Source organism: Petaurus breviceps, unplaced genomic scaffold, assembly GCF_028583685.1.
Source record: "Petaurus breviceps papuanus isolate PSGF00001 unplaced genomic scaffold, PetGlider_PUasm1.0 91133, whole genome shotgun sequence".
NCBI classification, from domain to species: Eukaryota; Metazoa; Chordata; class Mammalia; order Diprotodontia; family Petauridae; genus Petaurus; species Petaurus breviceps.
Genome location: NW_027187419.1, coordinates 66,162,611 through 66,185,554, shown reverse-complemented (window position 1 = coordinate 66,185,554; position 22,944 = coordinate 66,162,611). Strand labels below are relative to the sequence as shown.

General features: G+C 36.9%; 1 protein-coding gene and 1 pseudogene across 1 annotated transcript in view; one reads left to right on the top strand and one right to left on the bottom strand.

The window, feature by feature from the left end:
• The window catches only part of B3GLCT (beta 3-glucosyltransferase), a 127,357-nt gene that overhangs the window by 36,867 nt on the left and 67,546 nt on the right, over positions 1-22,944 (bottom strand). The window contains exons 5-9 of the mRNA XM_069080270.1: positions 21,551-21,627; positions 21,013-21,124; positions 13,798-13,934; positions 6,826-6,889; positions 1,058-1,189 (exon numbers count right to left, since the gene is read on the bottom strand). Coding sequence (XP_068936371.1) covers positions 1,058-1,189; positions 6,826-6,889; positions 13,798-13,934; positions 21,013-21,124; positions 21,551-21,627 — 522 coding nt within the window. The remainder of the gene's footprint in view (positions 1-1,057; positions 1,190-6,825; positions 6,890-13,797; positions 13,935-21,012; positions 21,125-21,550; positions 21,628-22,944) is intronic.
• On the top strand, positions 2,022-2,719 carry LOC138154716 (large ribosomal subunit protein eL14-like; annotated as a pseudogene).

The following is a 22,944-nucleotide window of genomic DNA, read 5'->3' as shown; positions in this document are numbered from 1 at the left end:
ATATATATATATATATATATATATATATATATATATATATATATATAGTCTATGTTTGCCTTTTCTTCCTTCTATATGGAAAGATGGGAAGGACAGGTGTCATGACTTCTCTCTATGCTATAAAATACCTCCTTACTTCTTCTGTTAATAAGACATCACTAATACAAAGAATTTGGGACTTTGTCAACATGGGGAACTACTGGTGTGGGAACTTTGCCAGTTAGGATCACAGTCTGTTTGGTTTTTAGTGGGAAAACCCTAAGGCACATGAACCCCAAGTTCAGCAAATTTTTCAGGGTCACATGGCTACTAGGTTGCAGAGGAGGGATTGGATCTCTAGCTTTCCTGACTCCAAGCCCACCACTCCATCCACTGTACCCTGCTGTCTCTTTGCAATGATAATAATGATAATATCTTTTATATGGTGACAGGGGTACAAGTTACTATTCATAATTACCATGTTTATTCTCTCCATATCCAATTGAGTTTTCATTCTGCTTATAGACTTACCTCCTTTATTCTTAGATCTGGTCATGTCATTATAGTCCTAAGCTCTTCTTACTGTCCACCAAGTAAAGTTCTCTACGTTCAATACCTTTCACATTCAGGAGGCACCGAATAAGTGTCTGAATTGAACATGGTGTTTCATTTGATAATAACAATAATAACTTACACTTAAATAGTGTGTTAAGGCATACAAAAAGCTTTTTCCACAAACATAGCAGTAAAGAAATATCCTCATTTTATAAATGGGGAAACTGAGCCTTGGAGAAATTAAGTTACTTGCTTAAGGTCATACAGCTCCTAAGTAACAGATCCAGGGCTCACAATGAAAACTTCTGACCCCAAATCTAGTATCCTTCCCACTACAACTCATAACAACTGCTCAGTAAACTTTAGTTGGCATTAATGATCTGACACAGAATCTGCTTATTTGTCCTGTCAGTGAATAATTACCAGGAATCACTGAGTCCACAGTGTTATACGAGATGCCAAGACAGCATGAAGCACACTATATAAATTTAACACAGAAATAAATTTTACCTATGGTACTCACACAAAGTGGCAGAAAAGTGTTAAACATTGTGGCACAACTGGTAGCCTTAGGAGAGCTCACATCATCTGTGCAAAATTCAGGAACCGGGGTAAGGTGGGGTCCATTGCCTTTGTCCCAAATGTAGAGAGCGATCTATTATAAAACAGATGGTTGGCAATGACTACAAGAAGATAATAAACATTATGTAAAGTAAAAAAGGACAGAAAGCAACAACTATCTTGAGGTTGGTCTCATAATCATTAGAGAAATATTAATTACATTGTGGTTATAAGTCTTATAGATGAAACAACATTCTGAGTACTAAAGGATTCCCAAGTGGACACATGAATTTTGTAAGGCAGTAAAACTTCCTTCAAGATTCTGTAGGGAGGGGTGGCCAGGTGGCTCAGCGAGTAAGAGCACCGGCCCCAGAGTCGGGATGACCTGGGATCGAATCCAGGCTCAGATACTTAGCACCACACCCAGAAATAACTGGCCATGTAACCTTGAGCAAGTTACTTAACCCCAATTGCTTTAAAAAAAAATATTCTGTAGGGAAATATACAAGAAAACCATTAGCTTCACCCACATCACCAAAAAACCTGGTATCTACAATCTACACCTGAGCTGCTCTCTCTTTAAAAGAAAAATGCATTCATAGGGAACCTCCATTCTTTGCCAGCAGAATGACTCATGTTTCCTACCACCATGCTCAACACTTATTTTGCTTCCATTTTCTTCACTTAAGAGAAATATTCTTTGAAATTAGGGTCTATATAACAAAACTGAAACTCAAAATAATCAAGGAAATGGTAAAAAAATAAAAATAAAAAGTACCTAGCTGCCCTTCATGAGATCAAGTCACCAGGTCAAGACAGATTTTTTCTAAGACACTAAAAAAAACAAGCAGGCATAACTGTTGAGTCATTGTCATTGGTGTTTGAAAAATATTAAGAGAGGCTGTGCTCTGCACGTGTACAGTCCTTTGCAGGCCCTTCCTTCTTGTTCGGCACCGCCAACATGGTGTTCAAGCGCTATGTGGAGATTGGCCGCATGGCCTACCTCTCCTTCGGGCTGCACACCAGCAAGCTAGTGGCCATCGTGGACGTGATCGACCAGAACCGGGCTTTGGTTGATGGCCCCTGCAGCGGTGTGACAAGGCAGACCATGCCATTTAAGTGTATGTAACTCACAGACTTCGTGCTCAAGTTCCCACACAGTGCCCGTCAGAAGTATGTCCGGGCCATGTGGGAGAAAGAAAAGATCAATACAAAATGGAAAGCCACGAGATGGGCCAAGAAGATTGAAGCCAGAGAAAGGAAAGCGAAGATGACAGATTTTGACCATTACAAAGTCATGAAGGCCAAGAAAATGAGAAATAGAATTATCAAGCATGAAGTGAAGAAGCTCCAGAAGGCATCCATCCAGAAGGGGTCTCCCAAGAAGCGAGCCGCCCAGAAGGCACTTGCTGCAAAGGTCTCCGCCAAGAAGATCCCCTCAAAGAAGGCTGAGGGCCAGAAGGCAGCCCCCAGCCAGAAGGGCCAGAAGGGTCAGAAAGCCTCGGGCCAGAAGGCCCCAGCAAAGAAGTGACCCACTCAGAAGGGACCTGCCCAGAAGGCACCTGCCCAGAAAGCAGCTGCTCCAAAGGCCAAAAAATAAGAGGCTGCCTGAAATCAAATAAAGATTTTCCTACACACACACACACACACACACACACACACACACACACACAAATAATAAGAGAAAGAATGAGATAAGTGCTCAAGGACTGGAGCCTGAAATCTGTCATCCACATTTTCCGAAAAAAATAAAATGAGTTCTTCAAAGCAGAGGCCAGCAGGCTTGACTTTGATTGCTGGCAAAAGTCTAGAAGAACATAATCTTAAAGGGAGAGATCGGTAACCCTTAGAAAGAGAGTCAGTACCCACTAAGAGACAATGTGGGTCATCAAGGACGGCTCATGCCAACCTAACATCCTGTCTTTTCTTGATTGTCAGTGATATTAAACAGATTAGGGGGAATGCAACAGGCACATATAGTATAGCTGGGTTTCAATGCAGCATTTTACCAAGCCTCTCATGATATACTTGTGTACAAGGTGGAGAAATGAAGCCTGGATTCAGAATTGGTTGAATTACACGTGACCTAAAAAAGCCACAATTAATGGATAGACAGCAACATGGAGGAATGTTTCTAATGCAACACCCTAGGGTTATACCCCTGACTTTGATGAACAAGTTAGAAAAATAGCAAAATCTAACTAACATGAAATTTGCTGGGTACAAATGTTATGCCACATATTTGGATTCAACAATAATATCTAGAATTTATTAATTTCAGTCATTTTTTTCAGTTGTGATCTGATTCTGTGACCCCATTTGGGGTTTTCTTGGCAAAGATACTGGAGTGGTTTGCCATTTCCTTCTCCAGCTCATTTTACAGAAGAGAAAACTGAGGCAAAGAGGGTTAAGTGACTTTCCCAGAGTCACACAGATATTACGTGTATGAGGCCAAATTTGAACTCAGGTCTTCCTGATTCCAGACCCAGTGTTTATCCACTGTGTCACCTTACCTGCCCTAAAATTTATAAGGAGCTTTTAAGTTTGCAAAGTGCTTTAAAAATATTCTCATTTTATCCTTTCAACCACCCTGTGATGTAGATACTTTCATTATGCCCATTTTGCAGTGGAGGAAACTGAGAAATGCTATACAACTTGCCCAGAATCAAATGGCTAAGTATCTGAGGTTAGATTGGAACTCAGGTCTTCCTGACTCCAGGTCCAGCACTCTACCCACTGTGCCAGCTAGCTGCTTGACTGAACCAGTGCAGGATGGGGGTAACATTGTGAGACATTTTAATCTGGTCCAGCTGCACTAGGGAATATTGCAGTATGTGTCTGATACCTCTGGCGTAGAAAGTTCATAGTTTTAGAGTTAGAAGGGACCTGGTAGGGAAGAGGAAGAGATAAGTATTTTTATAAAGCACTAACTATGTGCTGGTCACTGTGTAGTCTTAGAGGCCATCTAATCCAAGCCTTTCATTTTACAGATGAAGATTAGGAAGGTGAAGTGACTTGCCCCAAAAGTTAAGATTTAAACCTCGGTCCTCTGGGTCCAAGTCCTGCATTCGTTCCACTACATTTGCCTGCCTTTCTCTTGAGGGGTTTGTGCTAAATGACTTCTGGGATTCTTTCTACCCCTGCCATAGTGTGTGCATTTAGGGTTATAATTAGCAATCTGCCTTGAGATGGTGGTTTGCATGGCAGGTAAAACAAAGTGCTGAATGAGCAATAATCTAAAATCTGCCATTAGTCCAAGGTCATGTGGATGAGCTCAGTAAAAATGAAACACAAGCCTCTCTTGTGTAGGACTGATTGTATGAACAGAGAGATGTGAAGTAACAGATGTTTAATGATGAGCGATACAATCTATCTCAGGAATATCTGGTCGCTCTGCACTTATGCCAAAATTACAAAAAGACCCCCTTTACTCCCTGAGCTGTTCACTACTAATTAGCATAGGGGAAAATGGCCAGTACCCACCACAGGGCTGGGGAATGTAAAGTGGAGCTACCCTAAATCTCTGCAAGACATTTACTGTCTGACCCTAGTCATGTCACTTCCCCTCATCTTGACTCAGTTTCCTCAACTGTAAAAAGGAGATAACACTAGCTCTTATCTCACAAGGTTGTTGTAAGGACCAAATGAGACAATATTTGCAGTGTTGAGTTAAAGGCCTGGCACACAGTAGGTATTTAATAAAAACTTATTTCTTCCCTTTCTCCTTCCCCCTTAGTTGCCCCACATTGCTTGCCTTTTGTTGTTTAGTTAGATCCTGTTTTCCATGGCCCAGATATGGATAAAAGGAGAGATTCCAAGGCACTACTAGACAAGACTACAGACATCTCTGAACCAAGCAACTATTAGCCTTCAGGACTCTGAGGCAGAGGCACGAAAAGAGAAGCCCTCAGAGCTGGACATTCTAAGAAATGAACAGGGCTGGAAAATGGAATGTGGCCCACAAGGAGCAGCTTGTGGGCAGAATTTGGCTGGAATAAACACTGGGTGAACCAGAGCAATGATGAGCTAGGACCAGAAAGGCAGCTGGAAGACAAACTTAAGTGGCAGGTGGAGGACTTTCTGGTTTATTCTAGAAGTAACAGGAAACTAGCACACAGTTTTGAGTGAGGGAGTGAAGGGGTCAGATCTGTGTTTTAGGAACACCACTTTAATAACAGTGTGCAGCAGACTAGAGAGGAGAGAGAAGAGGCAAGATGACCAACAAGAGGTTTATTTCAATAGTCCAGACAAGGGATGACAAAAGCAAAAAACAGAATAGACAGAAGGGGATGGAGGCAAGAGACATCAAGGAAAAAAAGACATGACACGACAATTTGCTAGATATGGAGTTTGAGGGAAGGGGAAGAAGAATCAAAGATGACTATGAGGTTATAAACCTGGGCAACTTGAAGGACAGATAGAGAGATAAAAAAACATTTATTAATTTCTTCTATGTGCCAGGCACTGTAACATGTGATGCAAATACAAATACAAGCAAAATAAAACAGTCCCTATTCTCAAGGATGATTTGTCATTTTTTTTGTCAGTCACATCTGACTTTTTGTGACCCCATTTGGGGTTTTCTTGGCAGAGATACTGGAGTGATTTGCCATTTCCTTCTCCAGCTCATTTTACAGATGAGAAAACTGAAGCAAGCAGAGTTAAGTGACTTGCCCAGGGTCACACAGCTAGTTAGTGTCTGAGGCCAAATTTGAACTCAGAAAGATGAGTCTTCCTGACTCCAGGTTTGGTACCCTAGCCACCGCACCACCTAGATGCCCCTCAAAGATAATGGAATATACATGTATACACACACACACACACACACACACACACACATATAGAGAGAGAGAGAACAGTATATATACATATATAGAGATGTATATATAGAACAGTGTGTAGATAGAGATAGGGATGTGGAACAGCATAGATATAATAGGGGGAGATTGCATCACATCATCCTTACAAGACTCAAGAACTACAGTGAGGGACCTGAGAAGGGTAATGGAGTAGATGGGTGTATATGTTGGAGCAAAGTAGAAAGATCCAGGAAAGAAGTGAGCATAGATGTCATGGTCACCTCCTGAAATGGTGGCCCCATGTGGGAATGCTCCACCCAGAGGATGGAGCTACAGGGATGGTGACGCCATAAATAGAAATGGTTAAGTTCAGAGAAGAGATCAATTTGGTGGGGAATACAGTGTGTTCCATTTTGGACTGGTTGAGTTTGATATTCTTACAAATTGTCCAGGTAGTCAATATTATGGGACAGGCATTCAGGAAAGAGATTTGGGCTGAATAAAAATTTGAGAGAGTCATTTGCATAGAGATGGTAACTGAACCTACAGGAGTTGAAACAGGTTCAGGACATAATCTTGAGAATGTCTTCACTTATTTGGCAGGAGAAGTAGATCTGGAAAGGAGAATTGAGAAGTGAATAACCAGATAGGGGCAGAACAAAGGGAGAGCTTTACAGAAAGCAAAGGAAAAGAGAAGGGGAAGGGATCAAAAACTACAGAGAAGTCAAGAAGGATGAGGACTGAGTAAAGGAACTTTCACTACATGTTCTGGGTTCACCCACAGTTTCAAAAACTCAAAACTGGATTGATCTACACAGAGGAGTGACTACTTATGAGGGAAGGCATGACAATGGAAACTTAGAATTTTTCCAATACCAAAATCCTTCAGATTTGATTACTCAAATGTTCAACCCAATGGAATATGACTTACCTCATGTTTTAAATCGATCGTAAAGTCAGACTTCAAGGACTCACTTTTCAATCTCTTGGTAAGCCTGAAAAATGAAAGCAATTAAATTTACTTTCTGTCAAGAACCAAAAACAAAATAAAACAAAAAAAGAAGGGGAAGACATTGTTTGGATTTTTCTAAAGTTTAAATAAGATTATGCAGAACTTTTTATTATTAAAAATTTCTATAAAAAAATAAAAGAATAAAACAAAATCACACTGTAAGGATGCTGAGTAAATGAAAATGCAAATCATTTGCTTATTATCATAAGAATGCCAACTATGGTGTGGCACAAATGCTGAATTTTAAACACTTCAAAAGGCCAGCCTTTAAAATGAAGATCATTTTACCATCTACAAAGAGACATACCAGGGCCTTTAAAAGATAATATAATGAGGTTTTATTTTAACTTGGATATACTTCTACTGAATTATAGAAAAAAAGAAAACAGGAAAAGGGAAGGAGGAAAAAGAGTAGTTAGAAATTTCCCTCTATCATTTTTGATAACTCCAACATAGCCTTTTTCTTTGCCTGTTTGGGAGACTATTGGGAAAAATAAAAATTGCTTTTCTTTGAAGCCTTTTCTTTGACTCCAAGCTGAGGTTTATACAAGTGTGTTTTATGATTCCCATAAAATAGAAGAAATTTTGTTTTGATATCTAGTTATTTTAATAGTAGCGTATACCATTAGCTTCATCTACGAGAAGTCATAGCAAACATTTTAAACATCTACTCACTACTACCAAATAACATCTCAGTGTGTAAAAGCAGCAGCAAATATTTAAAATCCTACAAAAATTTATGTTGTTCACTTGTTTATTATATCTTTGCTTTGCGTTTGGTCAAACATTTTTTTTCAAAGCTCAATTCTAAATATATGGAAGATAAAGACATGGAAATGGATCATAATTTATATTTCATTAAATAGTAGTTGACCTATAGATGCTAATATATAGGGACTCCACGACTTACTACTAATGTTTGACATAAAAATGTCTCTTTCAGATGCACTATCTTCCCCATTCTGGGTCTTATCTCCCAGTTAATAAAAATTAAGCAATTAAGCCATTCAATCCTTTGTTTCCTTCTGTTCTCTTTGACAAAAATAAAGTTCTTTCAACTGGAAAGGAAATAACAAATGACTAATAAGCAGTCAATACCCAAAATAAATAAGAAGACAAGATAGCACACAAAGCCTAGCACCACTTAATATATTCAAGTCACTTGGCCCATATGACTTCCACATTCAGGTACTGAAAGTACTGTTAGATGTGCCACAGAGCCACTTTCAGTGCTACTTGAAAGATCATCAAGAATGGGAAAGATACCCTACGATTAGAAAAGAGCAAGTGGCCTGATAAAAAAAAGAGACCAAGAGATAAAGGAATGAATGGATAGAATGAATGGAACATGCAAACTATAAGCCAGTAACCTTAACTTAAATATCTGAATACATTATTAAAGAGTTGGTTACTGAACAGGAATTAGTAATTACAAAGGGTCAGTATGATTTTGTCATAAAAAGGTCGTGCTAGACTCATTTTATATTCTTCCCTGGCACTGTTTTTAAACAGGAGGGAATGATGAAGATAAAGTTTCCTAGATTTTAGAAAAACTAATTTAATCTTAGACTACATTAAAAGAGACAGAATTTCTGGGAATAAAGAAGTAACAGTCCCACTGTATCCTGACTATCTGGAGTATTGTGTTTAGTTCTAAATACACTTCAGGGAGACCACTGCTTAACTGGGCAACATCCAGAGGAGAGTAACTGGAATAGTAAAGAACCTTAAGTTCGTGCCATAGGAGGATCAGCTAAATGAACTTGACATGTTTAGCCTAGAGAAGATTCAGGTGGGACAGGATAGCAGTCCTCAAGTATTTTAGGAATGGCTCAATGGAAGAGGGATTTGACTGGTTTTGTTTGGTCCTAGAGGGCGAGACTATGATTCATGGCTTAACATTGCAAATAAGCAAGTTATGCTTGATGTTAGGGGGAAAAAATACTTTTTAACAATGAGAGCTGTCCAAAAGTGGAATGGACTGTTTAGAGAGGTAATGGGTTCCCTCTCATTAAAGGCCTTCATGCAGAATATGAGTGACCACTTGTTAGGTAATTTGTAGAAGGGTTTGGATGGACTACATGGCCACTGAGATCCCTTCAAGGAAACTGAAATTCTGTAATTCCCCAAAGAAATGAATATAGGAACCTGCCTTTCTAACTATATAACTTCTGTCACTGGTCTCTTCTACCACTACTACTTGTGACTATTCTTTCCTCCTCCCCCCCTTTTCTCCTTCCTCCTCTTTCTGGTACTCTTGTGAAGGCCAAAGACCCAAACCTACAAAAGATACCAAAAAAAAAAAAAAAGTTGCTACTACTGCCACCTACATTTAGAACATCTATATTAGAACCTGGTCTGCTGCCTATCAAAGACCAGGACTCCTTCCCTGTCACCTGAAACTTTTACCAGGGATCCCCTCCCCAGGATCAAAGACCTATTTCCTACCTCCCAAATCCTCTCCTTAAATGCATAGGATACCTCCTTACCACCTGAGATCCTAGTAAGTATGGAAATCCCAGTTCCTGTTAACCACAGGGCAAAATTGGAACCTAGAATAACTTTTCTCACCAAAACCATGTTATGTTCTATTCCCAGGCAAAGAAAATCCCTCTACCATGGGCAGGTAGGTGGTGCAGTGAATAGAGCACTGGCTCTGGAGTCAGGAGGACCTGAGTTCAAATCCGGCCTCAGATACTTAACACAAAAACTAGCCATGTGACCTTGGGCAAGTCACTTAACCCCAACTGCCCTCCAAAAAGCAATAAAATAAAATAAAAAAGAAAAGAAAATCCCTCTACCAATACAGGTTGGCATATTCTCTACAATTTATAGTTTTAGAGAATTTAACCCTCTATCCATTACAACAAACTACTTCTCAGGATAATCTCTTCAGTACATTACTATATACAGTTCAGCTACATTAGCAATCGTATACTTTTGTGTTCTGGGCTGGGACCATTTATGACATTGTTTCTGTGGGAAAAAGAATTAAAGAATTTCAAATAATTGACTTATAAATAAAATTCCAGAGTCACAACACATTTGGAAGTTGGGAACTGACAATAATGATGTTGAAACTACTTTATGTTAGGGAATTCCAAAAGAAATCACTGAGTCTTTGCTATATCTACCCATACAATAACTATATTCCCCCAGTCTTCCTTTTTTTCAAATTTTATTTATTTAATTTTTAATTTATGGAATAAAACAAGCATTTCTATAACACTGTATAATAAAAAACGATCATTACACATGAAACTACAAATCTATTGTGTACAACCTGCTATTCCTTTTAAATATATAATAAAATTATTAAGTGATTTTCTTTTTTTCCTCCCTTCTTTCTCTTCTCCACCGTAAAGGCGGCTACCATTAGATACAAATATATGTATACACACACACGTAAAATCATTTTATACATACTTCTATTCATTAGTTCTTTTTCTAGATGCAGATAGCATCTTTCTTCATATGCCCTTTGTAGTTAATTTGGATATTTATAATAGTCAAAATGACTTAGGCACTCAAAATATTTATCAAAGCAATACTGCTGTTACTGCATACAGTGTTCTCTTGGTTCTGCTCATTTCATTCTCCATTATTTCATACAAGTCTGTTCATGTTTTTCTGAGGTCATCAAGCTAATCATTTCTTAAAATCTACATTTCTACAAATCATACTGACGACAACCCTAATCCATCTCTAAACATACATACCTAGGAATTTTTTTTTCCAAGTCTTGGAGCAAAATCCAAATCAGATCTTATCTACTTGAAGATGGTCCCCCCAAATATACTGAACATATATCAAAGAATGTTCTGATAATTGGACTCCATGGTAAGGACCTTTGAAGTCCGATAAGACCATTAGAGAGTAGCCACTTGGCTCCAAAAAGTGCTCCCTTGACAATCAGCATTGGCAACGTTCAAACCAGAGATTTTTCAATGAGGTGCCCCTTCAACACCAGTAAGCAAGAAATGCTTATAGAGTCGTGTGGTGAAATCATCATGTTCAGTGAGCTTAGGTTTAGAGGCAACTGGGTGGTACAGTGGAGATGGATTGTTGGTCCTGGAGTCAGGAAGAACTGAGTTCAAATCCTGACTCAGACATTTACCAGCTGTGTGACCCTAGACAAGTCACTTAACCTGTTTGCCTCAGTTTCTTCAACCATAAAATAAATATAACAGTACCTACCTCAGAAGTTCATCTCAGAGGATCAAATTAGATGATATTTGTTAAGCATTTAGCACAAAGTCCTGCACATAGCAGGACACAGACATACAAGAAAACATAGTATATAGTAGGTACCAGAAAAATGTTTATTTCTGTCCTCCCTCAGTCATGAGGATGAGAGTGGAAAGAATTGGGAGAAGAAAGGAAGTGAGATCATGGTTGTTATCATTGTATGCTCAGGAATTTTTGATACCAGTCATTACTATGAAAATGAATTTTCTTTAGACACAACTAGAAGGGAGAAGGGCCCAAGGTAAGCTCCATGTCACAGCACCCTGAAGCCAGGAAGCAGCTGGCTGGTTGGAGGCATTACAGTACAATAGAAAGAAACTCAGATTTGAGTCACAGGCCCTGGTTCAGATCCCAGATTGTTCCCTGAGTACATTGGGCAAATCAGTTAATCTCTCTGAAATTCAGCATCTTTCCACATTCATCTATATAATGAAGAGGTTGTATCAAAGGATCAAATTAGAGCTGGAAGTGCCCCCAGATGCCATCTAGTCCTCCCTTTCAGCTCCCAATCTATGCTGCTGTGACTCTAATTGAGGATAAAAAAGAAAAGGTGCCTGGTCTGTTATCTCTGGGCTCTCGGCTGGGTCAGCTCCATGCTTCTGCATATACCTAGACAGGAGATGTGGAGAGAGGGCTGGACTCAGAGGCTTCACCTCAGATCTGTCATTTGCAGGATGAGGTATAATGTCAGCTCACAGGCTATTGTGAGGATGGATCAAAGGAGCTAACGATGTGGGAAAAGCACCTGGCATACTTTAAAGCACTGTATAAACCTCAGCTGCTCTAACTATGCAGGAACAGATCCACTGGCATTTTCTAATGTGTCTACTTTCTGTGTTTAAGTTACAGATCACCTCAGTCATCTGTCAGACTTAAAAGATATTATATTAAATTGTTTGGTTCTTTTTTTTTTAAGATTTCAAATGCATTTTGGGATTCAATTTTATATTATTTTCAAGGCATTATATTAAGTTTCTTATCAGCTAGTTACTAAAGCTCTGTTGATCTGGTAGGAAAACTACTTACAACTGGGCCACATCCCTCCCCAAACCTCCATTTAAGGAGGGCATCCAGGTCAGCCATCTTGTCATCTCCCAACCAGCTATACTCTTTCTCCCTGACAGATTTCTCCTTCATTCTCTGTACTAGGTATCCCCTGTCTCCCAAACTCTTCCAGTTTCCTTTTGTGTGTTACCTTCCCCCCATCAGATTGTAAGCTCTCTGAGGGCAGGAACTGTCTTTTTCCTAATGTGGTATCTCCAATGTTAACACAACATCTTGCACACAGTAGTTGCTTAATACATGTTTACTGACTAAATTACCTTATATTCATACAGTTTTCAAAGTGCTTTCAACAGTATATCTCATAGTCATCATAACTACTCTTTAAGATAAATATAAAAATTATTTCAGCCTCATTATACAGGAAAAAGTGAGACATTGGAAGGTCACAGGGCAAATAAGAGGAAGAGCTGGGATAAGAACTCAGGTCTTTAACCCTTTAGTGTAGTGCTCTTTCCCCTCTTCATAGAGCTCTGACTATGGGTAGCAGGAACAGTTTTGAATACATGTCATTTATCAGTCAAGTGAGAGGCAGAACAACTTAGTCAAGTCATCAAGCATTTATTAAACACATAAAATGTGCCTAACCAATCAATAAATATTGATTAAGTATCTCCTATGTGACAAGTATTATGCTACTGCTCACACAGTATGCACTGCAAAAACAACTTTGAAAAATCTTAAAAATTTTAATTAATACAATGATTGACCATGAATCTACAGGCTGGATGATAAAGCAGGCTATCCATACCTCCTTCTAGGGAGGTGATAGACTCAAGATGCAAAATGAAACACACATTTTTGGACATGGCGCACATATAGATGTTTTCCCTGATTATACTTATCCATTTTTCATTCCAGCTGGTATAATCCATCCTTATAACCTGACCATTGTATAATGTGAAAGTATTTACAGATCCTATATTTGATTATAAGACGCCATGGGGGGGAGAGGGGAAGGAGGGGGACAAAATGTGAAATTCAAGGAATTGTGGAACTGAATCCTGTAAACTAAAAGGAAACAAATTAATAAATTAAAAATTGAATTTAAAAAAAAAGAATTCTAGTTTTCTTTTTTTTTTCACATAGTGTGGGTATTTGAGGGGATAGGGGAACTAGTGATTCTGTTGTAAAAAGAAAACAACAAAAAAAAAGTTACTGAAGCATTTTCTAAAAATGCACAAAAGAGAACAGAAGGAAGACCAGTAGAAAACATAGACAAGCAGAAAAACTTTGAAAGTAACAATTTATTAATAAGCTTTTTAAAACACAAGTTATATGAACTAGTGATTCATAGTTTCACATATAATCCTTTTTTTTCTCCTTTGAAAAGAAAAACATTTCTTTTGGGGATAGTGTAGTTTTGGCAATCTGAAATCAATAAGCTCAGAATAAAAAAATATTAAAGTTTTTTTTTTTAAATAAAAGAGATTTGAACAAAAAGAAAAACTCAGAGAACCATAAAGCACTATAAAAATACTACAGATCATTTGCTTGGACAGAAAGGCCATTTGTTAGTAAATCTACAAGTCATAAAGTCATGGAACTGTTGTACAAAAAAATTGCCCATTTAACTCTTACTTGTTTATGAGTGGAAGACTAAGAGCCCACCCAGCAGCAAAGTCAGGAAATTTGAAAACGGTAGGATCTTCAGCAAAGGCATAATGGTGGATGATTGTCGATTGTTCATCATGTAATGCTTTTCCTAAAAACCACTCCTGGAAGAAAAATGCACAACATCACTGAATCACCCATTACATTATTTATTCAAGATAAGTGATGAAAAAATAGTTATATACTGGGAGAACCGATTATGGAACTTGCAAAATGTCTTACAGTCTACTAAAACACTCTTTGTTTTATAACATGGTAAAGAAACAGAGTACTCTGATAGATAGTTAGCATATATGGATTACCAATTTTCAAAAATCAGAATGCAATAATATAGATCTAACACTAAAACCATACTGAACATAATTTACTCTTTCTCTGATGATTCAGAAATCACTTTAGGATTTAAAATATGCCTCAAAATAATCACTATCAACACTGATTGTGCTTATATTTTTTGCTTTTTTTTTTGTTCTAGATCTGTGATTTCATTTCTATAGGGAACTCCAGATAAGGAAACATTATATACCCAAACAAATCAGCAATTGTTCTGCACCATGTAGTCAGATAATTGCCTAAAAAGAGAAGTTATATAACTTGCCCAGGATACCATAGCTAGGATGTGTCAAGAGGTAGGACTTGAATCTAGGTCTTCCTGACTGTGAGGTCAGCTCTAAATCTATTATTCCACTGTCAGTCATCCTTATCCTATAGATGTGCAAAAAGCATCGGTTAATGGAACGGTAAATAACAGAGAGTTTACTCTGTTTTAAGAAATTTTTGAAGGAACTCAAACACAACAATCTTGATATTTACACAAATAAAACCAAAAGACAGAAGGAAGCTATAACTAAATGGAAGGCAAATCATGTAATTAGTGGAATTGGTTTTATTGCATGTCCAATGGCAACAGGAATCATTTTTCATTGGACATTTCATGATTTTGTATTGGAGTACTTATGATAGGTATTTGCAAAGCATTAGCATGAAACTGACTGCAGCGTATGCACTAATATATGTTACAGAGGAAAAAGAGGTAGAGAAGTTGTACCAAGAATTTGAAAAGATCCTCTAAATTATAATATTAACACATATTTCAATACCCAGTATCATCACACAAGGTGGTCATGAATGAGGATGACAAAAAATATACTATATTCTCAATAAATCCAAAATGGATATATAACCTGACTAATAAATTTCATGTTATTTGAAATATTAGAACAGAAGCAAATTGTTTACCCCACACAGTAACAGGTAGGAGATGAATTCTTGACCTAATTCTTAACTTAAGCCATGGAGAGATAATTTTAAAAGATAAAATAAATAATTTTGATTACATAAAAATAAAAAGCTTTTACACAAACTAAATTAGTGCATTTAGGATAAGAAGAGAAAGGGGTTAAATGGGGGGGGGGGGAAACAAGACATATTTATTGACAACTGGCCATCTCCAGTCATCCTGATTATAGACAACTAACAAAAAAATACATATGGCCAAAAGCCAGTTTCCCAATAGATAAGTGGCTAAAGGTTATGAACAGTTCTCAGAAGAATTACTAAATTCTCCAAATCACTTATAAGAGGTAAGGAAATCAGAACAACCCTGAGATTTAACCTCACACCCAGCAATTTGGCAAAGATAAGAAAAAACAGGAATAATTAGCGTTGGAAGGACTGTGGGAAGTCAGACATATTATTGCATTGCTGCTAAAACTGTGAATTAGAACAACTACCTGGAAAGGTGCTTTGGAATTCAACAAATAAAGTGGTTAAATCATGCCCCCAAGGAGGTCACTAAAAAAAAAATAGTTTCATCTACACCAAAATATTTATAGCAGCCCTTTTGTGATAATAAAGAACTAGAAACAAAGTGGATGTCCAATGATTGGAAAATGGCTAAATAAATTATAGCACATGATTATAAGGGAATAATAGTACTGGGATCTAAGAAACAGCAAAAGCCTGAAAAGACTTGAATTAAGCAATGCACATGGAACTAAGCAGAGCAAAGAAAACAAGGACTACAATAATATAAATGCAAACAACAACAGCAAAACAACAGAAAGTGATTGTTTATGTAATCATCAAAAAGCAAGCTTAGACCCAAAGAAGAAACAGGAGAAGATACCTCCTCACACCCCTTTACAGAGGTGGGAGTATCCAAGGATGGGGGACATTGCATACATTGTCAGAATTTTTTTTTAATTTACTGATTGGTTTCACTGATTTTTTCTCATTCCTCTTTTCCTCAAAAAAGAAAAAAAAATTTTAAATAAAAAATGGCTCTCTGGCAGGATTAATATAAGATTATGAACAGTATTGTTCATTGATAGTGAGAATCACTAGAAAAAAATAAGTTTCAAGAAAGTTTGAGTACAGAGTCAACTAGGCAAAGATCATACTAAGAGCATTTAGTCAGTTAGCCAACTGGCAAGCATTTATTATGCACCTACTATATGCTAGGCACTATACTAAGGTAAGCACTGAAAAGCAAAAGACAGTCTTTGCCCTCAAGGAGCTCAGGCTAATATAAATAGGAAAGTGGAAGAAGCACAACAAAGATTTTCATAATAAAATCTTTTCATCATCAAGAGCAGTAAAGCCATCACATTTAAACCCTAACATCAAGGTCTTAGATGTTCTCCTTGAGGAAGTAAAAATGGTACTTCAGAAAATAAAGATGGTGACAGTAGTTGGATGAGACCAGATATATTATATATAAAAGAGGTCTGTGTCTCAAGCAACACACCTGAGGGCACTGGGGGATCAATTTTTAAGGTAATTGAGAAAGAGAAAAAGATACCAAAGTTGGGAGAAGGAAGGGACCTACTTTTCTTCATTTATACTAGTTATGTAACACGGGCTACATTTTTATTTGCTAGAAAGGTCAAGTCATTGATGAAGAGAAAGGAATAGTTAACACAAAATAACATACCTTCTTCATACTGGAAACACTAAATCAATTGGATTACTATAGTATGGCTTTATCCATGCAAATTCTGGGAACCTAAAAGTTTTAGAGCTGGAAGGGACCTGGAAGGTTATCTAGCCTTGCCAACTCCTTTTACAGATGAAGAATTAGCTCAGGCAGGTGAGTAGTTTGCCAAGGATCACACAGGAAGGAGTGTCAGAGCCCAGCAAAGAACCCTGGTGCCCTGATTCTCAACCCAGTATGCTTTCTACTGCAGCATTTGACCTTTCACTTTTTGTCCTTCTAAAATTCTAAACTGAGTTGAATTTTGAAAAATCTCTCTTGTTTAAAAAACAAACCTTACCATCTATAGAATGCTTATTCATTAATGTCATTTTAAAAATAAAACATTCTAAATTTTTGAGAGATTCAGAAAAGTTAAGGATCCGGACCAGATTATCTTTTATATTCCAATTTTCATGAACTTGTCTTGAACTTTTGAAATCATCATTCTATTTCTTCTCTAAAAAAAGCAAGGTTAGTCACTATACCTCTTACAGAATTCAAGCTATGGATAACAGAAGAAATAAGATACAGATGAAAAAAAAATTAAGTTAAAGTTATAATTCCCACATTCAAAGGGAAACTTGAGAGGTTTTTAGAAGGTTTTTCTGATGCTCCATGTATTTGTTTTGTTTTTAAAGCAAGCAAAGAGGGCATACCACATAACAAAAGCTTTACATGAAACAAGAAAGACTATCTTTCATGGCACATAGAGACTAGATTGGGGCATTTCCCCTCAAAATACCTAATGTTTATTTTGTATGTACTTATTTGTGTAGATGTTGCTTCCCCTGATAGAATGTAACCTTCCAAAGGGCAGGCACTATTTTATTTTTGTCTCTACATTCCCAATGCCTAGCATAGTGCCTGGAACTTATAATTATACTAACTGGTACAGTGGTTAGAGCACTAGGTCTGGAGTTAGGAAGACCTGAGTTCAAATCTGCCCTCTGAAACTTGCTAGCTATGCGACCCTGGGCAAGTCACTTAACCTATTTGCCTCAGTTTCCTCATCTGTAAAATGGTGATCATAATAGTATCTACCTCCTAAAGATGTTGCAGGAATCAAATGAGGTAATAATTGTGAAGTACTCAGCACATAGTAAGCATATAAAAGTTAGTTATTATTCTTATGGTGTAAAAAAAGGTAACTGGTTCTAGCCAGTTCTCAGCACATAATAAACACTATGTAAATGTTAGTTATTATTATTATAATTATAATAGTGGTAACTGGGTGGTACAGTAGATGGATGATACAGTGGTTAGAGCATTGGGCTTGGAGCCAGGAAGATCTGAGTTCAAATTTGACCCCAGACACTTGCTACCTATGTGACCCTGGACAAGTCTCTTAACCTCTACTTGCCTCAATTCCTCAAATGTAAAATGAGGATGGCATTGGAGAAAAAAAATGGTGAACCACTCCAGTATCTTTGCAAAGAAAACTACACGGACAAAAAGTCCACTGGGTCCTGTAGAATCAGACACAGCTGGACACAACTGAACAACAATTATTATTAGTGTGCAAAATAAGGTAACTGGTTCCAGCACAATAGAAATGTACACTGAAAATTCAAATGATGACACCACTTCAAGGGATTCATAATTGCTAGTTGATTTACTTGACCAATCTGAAAATCCTGGGTAAGATAAGTTGGTGATTCTTTTCCTCTTTGAGGGAGTTATTGTTAAAATGGAGATGTCTGGCGTGGCCAGGTGGCTCAGCGAGTAAGAGCACCGGCTCCAGTGTCGGGATGACCTGGGGATCGAATCTGGGCTCAGATACTTAGCACCACACACAGAAATAACTGGCCGTGTAACCTTGAGCAAGCTACTTAACCCCGACTGCTTTAAAAAATAATAATAATAAAATAAAATAAAATGGAGATGCATTTTACACCTATCAAATTGGCTAAAATGACTGAAGGGGAAAGCAGCAAATGTTGGAGGGGATGTGGAAAACCTAGGACACTTATTCACTGTTAGGAGAATTGTAAACTGATTCAACCATTTTGGAGAGCAATCTGGCAGTATACTCAAAGAGTTATTAAACTGCCTACACCATTTGGCCCAGCAATACTGCTACTAGGTCTATTTCCAAAGATGATTAGGGAAAAAGGAAAAGAATCTGTATGTTCTAAAATATTTATAGCTGCTCTCTTTGTGGTGGCAAAGAATTGTAAATTGTGGGGATGCCCATCGGGTGGGGATGGATGAACAAGTTGCAGTATTGGATCATGATGGAATATTACTGTGCTATAAGAAATTAGGAGTTCAATGATTTTAGAAAAACATGGATAGATAAAATAATGAAGAACAAAATAAGCAGAACCAAGAGAACATTGTACAGAGTAACTGCAATATTGTTTTAAGAACAACTTTGAGTGACTAAGCCATTTTCACTATTATAAATATCCAAATTAATTACAAAGGACATATGAAGGAAGACACTATCTGCATCCAGAGAAAGAATTGATCAAAAAAAAGCTGTATAGAATAACTTTACATTACATATGTATATATATGTATATGTATGTGTATGTATGTGTGTGTATATACATACATAAATACATATTTGTGTCTAATGGTAGCCATGGGGGAGCAGGGTGAGAAAAAAAAAGAAAAGAGATTTACATGATAACTTTATTATATATTTAAAGGGAATATCAAGTTGCATATAATAGATTTGCAGTTTCACGTGTAATCATCTTTTTTAATTATACTATATTATGGAAATGCTTGTTCTATTCCATAAATTAAAATAAAATAAAACAAATTTTAAAAATAGATTAGATAGCACACTCATCCAACTTTATTATTACCAAGTTAATTCAGCAAATATGGATCGACTAGTAGGCACAAAGTAATAAAATTAGAAGAATGATAATGAAAGATAAATTGAGCCATCCCAAAGCTTTCAGATTTAAAAATGATGATTTTTGTTATGCTGATGAATCTGTTCTCAATCACCAGTCCTAGAGGTATTCCCTGTCCAGATTTCAGTATCCAAGGGGCAAAGCCCTATATAAAGCAATCAGGAAAAAAAATTCCTCCTATTTCTCTTGGCCCAATTAAATATGACTGGATTCTAGACTGTGGCCTGGGAAAAAGAGGCAGGGGGATGAGAGGCAAGTTTAAAATGCCCCACGGAGCCTAATCCAATTCTGGGTCATTATCAGTTCCAAAGAATGCCCAAGTCAATTTGGTCTGAGTGAGGTTCCCACTAATCTGGACCCATTCTAGCTTGTTCCCAGAAAGATCCCCACAGGGTAGAGGTGGCTTAAAGACACTTGGATAAGGTTCCAGAGATCTTAACTAAGGTCAAGATAAAAAATGTTGATGATGGTGGTGGTGGTGGTGGTGGTGATAATAATGGTAATAGCTAATAGGAAGGGAGATAATATGCGGAAAGCACTGAATGAAGAAGTATTTATTAAGCACTTCAGATGCATTAAGTACAGTGCAATGTGAATGTTAACTACTACTATTATATAGCTTTCAAGTGTGTAAAATGCCTTTATGTATATTAATTCCTTTTAATTCTCACATCAATGCTGTAAGGTAGGTGCTATTATTATCTCCATTTATAGATGGAGAAAGTAAGAGTATGAGAAGTTAAGTAACTTGCCCAGGGTCACAGAAGTTAAGTGTCTGAATTGCAGGAATTTTAACTTCGGTCTCCCTGACTTCAAACCCTTGGAAGTTAATTTAATGCTGTCATCAAAGCTATTATCTACTAGGAAGGGTATATCTATACACCCCCCCCCAAAAAAAGCAAAAATTATAAAGTTAATGGAACTAGAATGACCAAATTACCATGCTACTATGAAAAGAAATAGTCCATTTAACTTTATATCTAAAGTAGATGATTTCCTAACTCTGGATTACTGCATTTGTCTAACCCTCCCAAATTGCTAATATATTTTTAATATGCCTTTCGTTTTTTAAAAAAAAGAGTATCATGTAAGTCCTCTCATTTTGTAAGCCATAAACCAACCATAAAAAGAAATGTTTAAATTGGAAGCTCTTTACAAAGATATCCTAACAACATAGCTTCTGGGCTTACACATTTACTATTTCCAATTCTTTACTACTAGGAATAATCTTTCAGAAGTGTTATTTACTAGCTAACCATTCTTTTTAATCAATATTAAACCCTCTTCCAGGTTTTGCCCTGAAGCCTTAATACTAGCATTTAAATTTTCCTTTACCTTAGATGGGTCATATCTTCGGAGAGTTTCTAAGAGCTTTGGAATGTGTATCCTTGTTTCTTCTTCACAGAAGAAAATCCATGATGAGTTTCTGCTAAATGACGTGGAAAAACTAAGAAGAAATAGTTTACAATAAGCATTACTCCAAATTGGATTTATCATAAAACCACAAAGTTGTATGTAAGAAATGGAAGAAAGGGAAGATCAGGATGATAAAAGGGCCTTATCTTCTTCATATATTTTACCTTTCCTCTGAACAAGGTTCCAAAGAGGAATATTATCAACTCTTTAGATTCACTTTCCCAGAAAAATCCCTCAGGAGGCAGATAAGAGAATGTTTACATACTCAGTTTTGGAGTTCATTTGTTTATCTTTGAAGTAAATTGTGTTTTTAATTTAAGGCTATAATAAGCATTACACTTTACAAGGCTGAAGCTCCCCCCCTCCATTCAATAATTCTGAAAGTCAGAAGAATACCCAGAAACCTCCAGGCAAGGTGGAGTTGTCAGTTTCTCAGAAAGATTTTTTTCATACATACTGAGGTAATAATGGAAGTATGGTCCATGCTCCTTCATGATTATCCAGCAGATGAACAAGAAGAACTCTGGGGAGCTCCTAAAACACAATAAAGTAAAATCAATCAATAAATAAACAAGAAAGAGAAATAAGTCAACACACATGACTACTACAATATTAAATACCCACTTAATTTAAAAGACAAACATTTCTCAAGAAAGGTGATTTTACTGTCTCATAGATTGGGTCAAAGTCCCTTTTCTTTTCCCTAGGGTCTACAGGAAATGAGCATTCTCCAATCAAATGTGTGTTTTCCCAACGGTTGTAACTATACAAGAATTAATCCTACAAGGAAAGAAAAAAATTCTTTCAAGGAAGTGAAAGCTCAAAGTATTCTATAAGCATGAATAAGCACCTCATAGACGAATAAAAAAGCAAATATTCAGACAGTAACATAGCTAATTTGGGGGTAATAATGAGGGTAAGTACTAGATGCAGGATTTCTAAATGCCATGCGTTCACAGAGAAACAGTAGTTGTTTTCAAGTAACGCATGTGTAGCCAGAGTACAGATACACATTTCAATTGTATTAATATTTAATTGAATGGCATTGATTTGGGAGATATAAAATGATTCTCCTCTAAGTAACGATAGAAAGAGACTAAAAAACCTTATCATAAAACCTCCCTTTCATTACTGGCATTCTTCAGCTCTCCCAATACACTTTATTGCTATAAGTTTTACACAGGATATAAAAACTTGTTCTCCTAATCGTTATAGACAGGAAGGTGAAATGATAAAGATCCAGTTTTGCCAAGCACATCATAATTACGGGACCACTGGGGATTCAACCTTGCAGGCTGTATACTTTGAATTATTTTCAGCAGAAAAGGTTGACTCTGACAAAACTGGATATATAAAAGTAAATGAGGCTTTTTTCTTTGTTCTATGTGGCAGCCACTTCAGCACTGATGCACAAATTAACATGAGAGTGGTCAAAGACTAAGATGAGCCAACATTAAAGAGATAATTGATTTTGCCTAGTTAAACTCATAAGGGAATACTAATCAATGGTATTGATATTGAGGAAATTAACTGGCAATTGATATAAAAAATAATACACTGGAATAGGTGCTCAAGCTAAGAACATTAGAGCAACCAATGGTTCCTAACATTTTTTTATTCCATGAACCACTTTCAACAATCTAAAAATGTTGTAAACAACTGCAGAGATTGTGAATTCCCAAAGTAATCTGACATACTAAAAATAAACTTTTAGATTTATTATCTGTGTTTTTATATTAACTATAAAAAAACTTTTCCCAAAAAGGCCCAAGTTAAATTGTATATTTATGTAATTGAAATTAAAGAATATAAAATTTTATTCTACCTAAAATTTAAACAATAACAAATATT